The sequence below is a fragment of the Salmo salar genome, chromosome ssa15, assembly GCF_905237065.1.
Source record: "Salmo salar chromosome ssa15, Ssal_v3.1, whole genome shotgun sequence".
NCBI lineage: Eukaryota > Metazoa > Chordata > Actinopteri > Salmoniformes > Salmonidae > Salmo > Salmo salar.
This window is the reverse complement of record NC_059456.1, coordinates 91413115-91422001: the sequence shown is the minus strand read 5'-3', so window position 1 is coordinate 91422001 and position 8887 is coordinate 91413115. Positions and strand designations below refer to the sequence as shown.

Here is an 8887-nt window from a genome sequence, read left to right as displayed (position 1 = left end):
AATTACAAAAATGATACACATTTTCAAAAATGTCAAATGATTTTTACATCAAATTGCAGTAACATTTTTCATTTCTGCAGACTGAAGGTCTGAGTGTGAATGTTTATTGGGTCCCTCTACTCAAGACAACAATTACACTTGATCTAAGTCAAAATACCAAACAATGAGATCACAACATAGAAAAGTGAAAACTGAAGAAAAAAATGAATGCATGTATTGACATGGCTATCATTTATTAGGCGAACGTAAACCACACTGGGTGAAATCACTGTATAAAGTACTGTAGAGCAGCATAGGCAGACATAGCATCGCAAATCGGAGTAAATTCCAGTATCCGTCACAATAATTACCTAGGCTAATACATAAACCAAACTTAGATTTAAATGATAACTTAATAACCCCATGCTTATGAAAGCAGGAAAGGAGAAATATGAAATTGTTCATTTCCAGTGACAAAAAAAAGTCTCAAAAGTTGTTTCAAGGTTATATAAACAGGAAGGTGGTATGCCTATAGTAAGACTTGGTAAGATACCTGTAGACATTTTAAAAACCGCACAAACAAATATTATAACACTACTCATCTATGCCCCAAATGTCATTGACTCATGGTGATAGTCATACAACTCTTGAACGATATTTCACTTTTTACATTGCACACACGTAGAAAACAAAACTGTACAGAAATAAATAACACCTTAAAAATTATAACAGCAAAAATATGAAATAACATAAGTCTGGTGTGCCCAAATTGCTTGAAAATATCAGAACGCTTCCTACACCATGTGCATTAATTTGTAACAGTTAATGCATAAATGAAGTAGAATCATATCAGAGCTCAAATTGAATTCTGAAACCTGAGACAATTGTTTTTTCATATACAGAATCAATAAGTAGTAGACCACAGCTTCAGAAAAACCAGTGACAAAGCAGACAGACAAGTTAACACAATCCAACTTGAGGCAAAAGACTATCTTAAGATCCTGCATAACATGAACAGAGTCCTGAATACAGTATGGAAAAACAGTCGATCTAAAAAAAGAAACATCTGAACAGTATTTGTGCACACAAAAACTAGAATCCCTCAGATATTCTCTTGATATTTAGTCCATGTTTTGCCACTGTTGCAGCATAGTCGGTTGTGAGGAATCCATATGCAGAACAGAACCAGCAGCCTTTTCTATGCACATTTCACATAATACCCAGAAGCAGGAATCCCTGGCTTCAGGCTCTGATCATGTTTAGCCAGTGAATAACTACTACTTATAGGCACAGACATGTTGCTCCCAACTCTCCAAAATGCACTGGCTCAATAGTAGACATGATAGCTACAGCAGCTTCATATCATGACAAAAATAACTGCCTACTATGAGCGTCAACAGTCTATAAATTGAGTTTGAGGCAAGATACGTCAACATACAGCTTTTGTTTTGTAAACTAAGAACTCAAGCTGTAGGTCGGATAAAACCCTACCCAACATCAGTGCTTTGACAAAAACATGGTCCTTTGATTGCTGACTGTATGTCATATTAGACAGAACAGCGTATTAACAAACAAAAGGTAACGTCCTCTTTTTAGAGCGACTTTTCTCATTTATACATGTTTTATCTAGTGCAACCATAACAATATGATATTCAAACAGTCATTTGTCAATGCATACAACCTCAACTCTGTTGTATTAGATAGATGTGTATAGATCAGTGGGGATAGGTCATCTATGGGTCAGGCCTGTCCTCCAGGTAAGCTCTCAAAAGATGGCTTGTAGCATGAACTTCTCCGTGTATTTCAAACCTACCGAAGGCTATCAAATGTATACTATTTATCTCAACACAAAACTTAAGACAGCCAAAGTTACTTACAACATGGCCGGTGAAGTCAACCAGAACAATAGCCTACCATTAGAACAGTTAAGCCCTTTCGTCAGTGGGTCCACTGCATTCATTACTGATGGGTCTGGAATAGGCTCTCCTCTGTAGCATACTAGCTGGGTAGAGTAATGGCCTACTCCCTAGGAAGAGGAGAAGGACAATCTTAGGAGTAACCCCAAAGTATGTTTGATACAAACCGTAATAATGGCAATATGATATATCTGTCCAACTCTAATATGGAACCCCACGACATTTACAACTACACTAACATCATGAAAATGGGATGAATTAATTTCAAATGTGTAGAAAATATATAAGATAAAGCTTTTAGTTCATACCTCTTGGGTTTGTCTGCACACCATGACTGGGGTTAGCCATGGGATGGTAGAGGGAGGCCAGGTCACTGGGGCTGTAGGAACGGAGGATGTTGATCATATTCCAGTCAGTCTCCATACTGCTGCTGCTGGCAGAGGCTGGAGGGTTGGACGCTTTGACTGGGGCATAGGCCCGCGGCCTGTGAGAGGGAGAGGCTCCATTCCTTCCTGAGGGCAGCAGTCTGTTGTACCTGTCCTCCATCATAAAGCCAGTATCAACAGTGTCCGTTTCCCTTCCGGGGAGCCCAGAGAATCTCTGCCTCTTACTGGAAGGTTCACCAAAGTCCATTGGGGGCAGACTACCAAACCGGCTGGAGAGGCATAGCCTGGCAGCATCTGAGGGCCTGATTACAACACTACCGCTCCTCACAGGGCCGCTTCTTAAGCCGCTTGCCACTCTGCTGTCCGATGGGTTCTGCGTCGGTCTCTCCATTACAGGTCTGCTATATTTTCTACCGTTGGTGTTGGATTGTTCTGCTGGCTCTGTAAACCTGGATTGGCCCTGGCTGGTGGTTGGTGGCATCATCATCATCCTGTACCGCTGATTGTCCAGGCCCGGGGCTCCCATCTCCTTCCGGGGGTCATTGGTGAGAGACCATTTACACCCATGAGGAGGGTTGGAGGGGTGAGTCTTTCCTGTAGGTTTTCCAGGAGGCTGAGGGGTTGGGGATTTGGTCCGGCGAGGGTGTCTCCGATCTACAGGAGGCAGCGGGGTGACATCTTTGCCCTCAAGGGCAGGGGGGCAGCCAGTATAACGCTTCAGTTTTAGACTTCTGTTCTTAGTTATGTCAGACTTCTCCTTGTGAAGCAGCTTCTTGTGCATGAGCAGGACCTCTGGGTACAGAGTGCTGAAGGCACAGGACAAACAGGTGTTGGAAATCAACACATTCCTTGGTATTAGGGTGGCGGAGATGGAAAGTGACACTTTTAAGGACAAATTTAATGGGGCGCTGAAGCCCTCGTCATTTATTTCCTTTCCTTCCATCTTCAGGTTAACAGGTACGGGGTGATTTGTCTCCAGTACTTCCATCTTCAAGTTAACAGGTAAAGTGTGATTTGTCTCCAGTCCTTCCATCTTCAAGTTAACAGGTAAAGTGTGATTTGTCTCCTGTCCTTCCATCTTCAGGTTAACAGGTACGGGGCATTTTATGTCTGCAGAAGAAGAGTAAGCAGCCGTAGAAAGCAATTTCCCATACTCAGCATTCACTTGAGCAAGTGGGCTGGCAATCTTGACACCGATGCTATTAAATCTATCCTCTGGTTTCATAATTGCACAAGGTTTGGTTGCAGGGCTGACATTGGGAGTTGGCCACAGTTTGGATCGGTTGGGGACCGGTTTGTCTTCTCTGTTTCTCGTGAATTCTTTCTCACTGGGAGATGGCACAGATATCACAGGCTTATTAGGGATGTCAGTATAAGGTTTGTCCTTGTGACGTCTATCTAAGTGATATCTCAGTGAGGTTTTCTGGGCCGCAGCATAGTCACAGTATATACATTTGTATGGTTTTTCACCTGAAAGACAAAAATAGAATTGCATAAGCATAATATGATCCTAACAGCAAATACAGTCTTCAGATGAATTAAATGCTGAAAGTACTACATACAGAACACAGGGGTGTAACGGTTTGGTATGTATTGCGGTTTTGGGGTCACAGTTCGGTTAACGGGAAAATGAAACGCCAACAGTTACTGTAGTTCATTTCTGTTTATTCCTGATTCCATCTTTGATCATGTAATGCCTGATGAGAGCACAAGCAGGAATACCAACATCTCATTTAGTATTTTCTTAAATGATTACTCATCAACAACACAAAAATAAAGTGCAACGTGTATGAAATCAATATGTAAACATGGCTCAGAAATTGTATCGGCCTATGCTGTTTTTTCTTACAAAAGAACAGAACTAGTTCCCTGTTGTGCCTCAAAAGGACAGCCTGAAATACAGCAATTAAGATTGTCATTTTTATTACAACGCGATTTACTCAACAGGCATACAACGCAGCATCGGAATAGCCTATAAGCCTAGTGTTTATTACATTTTTAATGCATTCATTCGGGTTCACACTGCGGACCAAATCGAGGTCCCATTACCGAACGGTTCAGTACAGTTACACCTATAGCACTCAGAGTAAGCCCAATCCAACTTCATGTTAAACCTTAGAGCCAAATATCAGCTATAAATCTCAACTTACATTCCCCAACGGTGCAGCCTATTTCAAGTTCCAATGTCACATGCACAGGTACAGTGAAATGCCATTCTTGCAAGCTCTAAACCCAACAATGCAGTAACCAATATCCATGTAGCACTAAAAATAACATAAATCAGGCTTCCCAGCATTACATAAGGTTTACCTGTATGGGTCCTTAGGTGAATGTTGAGGTAATAGCTGGAACGGAATGTCTTGCCACAGTAACTACACTCCCTGGAGGACACAAGATGTTTCACCTTCATTTGATCAAATCCATCTTCACTTTTATCTGTAGAGAAAACAAAAACAGGAGATTGGTCATGTGAAGAAATCAAATAGTCTACCTACAAAAACGTGTGTGAAGCAAGTGGATTTGCATAACCTGTAAATGACCAGTAGAGGGAACCGTTGAAAACAAAATGGCCATTTACAGGTTTTTCCCAATTATTTACACACTAAAACTGGCCCATGAGGCACAATAACCAAACCTGTAACTCATTTACCAGAAGCAACACCAAATTGCAATACTACTGGCACATGTTTTGCTTTACACTGAGATTGCAATTTTACAAACATTTGGCAAAACAACACACAATTATCTACCTTTGGCACAACCTTCACAACTAAAATCTCATGTGCAAGTGAAAAGCAACACTGTTCAACAAGCTAAGCTCAATTACCAATTGATCACTTTCACACGTCACAGGTAGAGGTAGGTATAGAGGTAATTCAGGCAACTGTGGTTTGACCTTGGGAGAGAGTGGGCAGAGAGTGCAGGCCAATCTGAGCCGCTTCACCGTAGCATCCATTATCTGGACGTTCCAAAATGAGAATAGGTCCAATGTCTCCAGTACATAAACTCAGCAAAAAAAGAAACGTCCTCTCACTGTCAACTGCGTTTATTTTCAGCAAACTTAACATGTGTAAATATTTGTATGAACATAACAAGATTCAACAACTGAGACAAATTGAACAAGTTCCATAGACATGTGACTAACATGTCCCTGAACAAAGGGGGGGGGGTCAAAATCAAAAGTAACAGTCAGTATTTGGTGTGGCCACCAGCTGCATTAAGTACTGCAGTGCATCTCCTCCTCATGAACTGCACCAGAGTTGCCAGTTCTTGCTGTGAGATGTTACCCCAAAACTGTAAATCCACCTTTCCTCAATAGAAAACAAATGTTTCTTAAACATTAAGTTGCTGTATTTACCTGAATAGAAGGCATCTCCCGGTACTCCATCCTCTGACCAGCCTTCAGACCCCTCTTCTTTGGGGGACCCTGCTCTGGAGAGCTTGCCATCAATGAAGGCGGTGGGGCTCTCCCTCTTGTGCACCCTGGAGTGGAGAACAAGCTGGTGGTACGTCCTGAACGTCCTCCCACAGTCCTCACAGTGCGTCGGCTTGTCATTTCGACTTGACTTCTGATCAGGTTCTGGTGATGGGGTCTCTCCAGCAGTCTGTCTGGATCTCAGTTCTCTACCCAAGTTGTCTTTAACACCATTGTTGTCACCTTCTTGGCCTTCTGACCAGATGTTTGTTAGTTCTTTATCTGAGCCAGAGTCCTCGTTGTTAGAGCTGTGGTCTTGGATTAGGCCTACATCTTTAGCCACACTTGGACAAACTGCTATCTTTCCCTTGGTGGCAAGTTGCCAGGCCTGGTAGGTGTTGAAAGGGTCTAGTTGGGCAATCCACCTAGAAGATCTCTCTGGTATACTTCTTTCCTCAGAGAGGGGGCGAAGGTTGAGTACCTGTAAAAAACCTTGTTGACTGAGGGGATCTTCCTGTCTATCCTTTTCTCTGTTTTCATCAGCCTCTAATTCTTTACTATGTACTTTGCTGTGTTCCACCAAATGGTCTTTATCGGGGAAGAAGAAGCCACATGTAAAGCACATTTTGTAATGGGTGATTACGGGCTCTGGGCCTTGGTCTTGGATGACTTCATTGATAATAACTGGACCATCCAGGTTCTGCTGGGCCTTAGCCTTATGGAACCTCATATGGTTCCTGAGAAACCAGGGTTCCTTGAACCGCCGGCCACAAAGGTTACAGTGAAAAGTGAAACAGTCCTTGTGTGTCCTCATGTGGCTCTCCAGCTCGCTGGCACCCTCTGTGGCCTGATCACACACAACGCAGCTAAATACCACCTCCTTCACAGATGGCAACCTGGGTTTGGACCGGGCTCTCTCACCTGGGATCAAGAACTCTGCCTCCACACGCAGAACTGCCGTTTCGAACAGTGTTGTGGGGTGCTGGGTCAGGACGTGTGGGCCCAGGTCATCTTGGTGTGTGAAGGTCTGGTCACAAAACATACAGTCCAGGGCTTCCAGCAGGCTTCCCTCAGGCTGAGCCTCAGCTTTGTTAGTGATGGTGGCACTGTGAGGAGTCATGCTGGAGCCAGACCCTGGCATGCTAGCACTACTAATATTTAGAACGTCTTGTCCAAGTCCATCTGGACTTTCCACATATGGCAACAACAGGTGAGTTGGCATTTCCTCAAAAGTTGTGCAATTGATCTATATACTTAAGTATTAAGGAGTTACTGTATGACATTTCTGAATATCAATGTGGAAGATTGTCAGTGATTCATCCAGGGGAGTTAGGTCTTAGTAAGTAGATTCCTGTAAAACACAAAATAACAAGGAAAAAATTAGGCTAATGTAGTATCATCATGGATCAGTGCTATCCGGGGATCCTTGGGACATCCCTACCCTAAATCCTAACCCCTACCCTTAACCATTTTACATTTCAACTTCAATGGAGTAGGGACATCCTAAGGATCCCAGAGAGCACAGACCTATCATTATGGCAAGGTGAGGCCTATGAATGCTAAAAGGGACCAAGCTACCTCAAATAACAAGGAAATTGAGTTCTCAAATTGAAACTGAATATGAGATTCATTTCCTCTTAGTATGAAGTACTGTGAAGAATGCATCATTTTATTGCACATGGCTACATATTTAACACATCCTTTGACAGTTTGCCATTAATGCAAAGCCTTGGCTTGTGGTTATATTTTTAGCAGTTGGATAAAATGTGGAATAAATGGACATACTAGTTGATACATGAATACATCCTAATTAAAATTATGGCATTTCATAAACAGTTTGATAGTCTCAACAAACAGCTTGTAATTTAAATGAAATCATTAAATATTTGTTTAACTATTTTGGTTTCCATATTGACCTAGCAGAATGTGTTCATTCTTTGTTCAACAAGCCAAGACAAGATGACCTGTGTTGGCAATCAGTGGAAGTTGTCGACTAAGGAAGTGTCATCAACCATGATGAGAAAATAATATAGTCTTAAAATATTAGGCTTCTCTGTGACCCATCCCAGTCAGCCACCTATTTTGATATAAGATATTTCTGATAGTCATAAAACTAGATAGTAAAGTAACTACGTTATTTGACTGAGGTTTAATCAGCTATGCAAACAGGTCTCCAATTTGTTATCCAACACATGCAACGTGATAAAAGACAAATGAGCAACTCGTCGAGTTAATCCCAAGGTTATGAATCTGTAATGCATGCCAAATTAGATGGCTAATATGTGAAGTCTTAAAGTTACATAGCTAGCTAGTTATTAATGTCCAACACAAAAATAAATCGTGATTTTCTATTTGATTAATTTCAATATAGTTAGAATTCAATACAGTCACTTCTGTAACTCATTCTGCTACATCCTACTAACGTTAGCTAGTTAACCACTGATAGACACGGGGACAGTAACTTCCTATCAAACATTGCGAAATTCAGCAAATTAGCTTTCTAGCTAGCCAAGCACGGAAATTCCCAATTTAACAGGCACAAAGACATCGCCAACAATTTCTGGACTCAGACATAGTTAATGGTTGAAAGGTAGGAAATAAAACATCATTTGAGTTCATCTTGCGAAATAGTTTAATAACATTAGCTAATTTAGTTAGCTAGCAATCAATCAAAACGCTCGTTTTATATAACTCACCAATACCTACCAATTCAGGCTTTCCAGGTAAACTTTCAATTCATCGAAATTATATATCTAAGTGAAATAAACTGCGTGTTACATCCTGTCGCTAAACTAGCAAATTCATGAATAATAGCAGCTAGCCAAATTTGTTCACCTTCCTACAATTGTCGGTCATATTGTTCTTATTCAATGTTTGCAAGTCGCTATGTGCAGCTGTTGAATTGTGAGGCGCGCTCTCAGCGAATCGGGGACAGAAGTAGCGCGTGCACTACAGCCCCAAAAGCGAAACAGGGACAACAGTCACGTGGTCGCAACTTTTGACGAAGTAAATAATTCTATAAATTAAAATGTATAATACAATGTACCATAATTACATAATAAACAATAGTGGGGCACACACATATGTAGCTATTGCACACACATATTTATCTCTTATGAAAGCAAGGTAACAGAACGTCTGTAGATCAATTACAAAACACAAGAACAAGGTGGACTGCCCAAATGTAATCA

General features: G+C 41.4%; 1 protein-coding gene across 2 annotated transcripts; it reads right to left on the bottom strand.

The window, feature by feature from the left end:
• Positions 1 to 216: 216 nt before the first annotated feature.
• On the bottom strand, positions 217 to 8633 carry LOC106572633 (zinc finger protein 217). 2 transcript variants are annotated; one of them, XM_045696282.1, is made up of 5 exons: positions 8403 to 8633; positions 5640 to 7047; positions 4592 to 4717; positions 2204 to 3751; positions 217 to 2005 (listed from the first exon to the last, which is right to left on the bottom strand). In XM_045696282.1, exons 2-5 carry the CDS (start codon positions 6916 to 6918, stop codon positions 1905 to 1907), a joined length of 3054 nt encoding a protein of 1017 aa, XP_045552238.1. In that variant the 5' UTR covers positions 6919 to 7047; positions 8403 to 8633; the 3' UTR covers positions 217 to 1904. The 2 variants fall into 2 exon arrangements, with proteins under 2 accessions (XP_045552238.1, XP_045552239.1); XM_045696283.1 differs by having other exon boundaries at positions 8532 to 8608.
• Between the last annotated feature and the right edge of the window lie 254 nt (positions 8634 to 8887).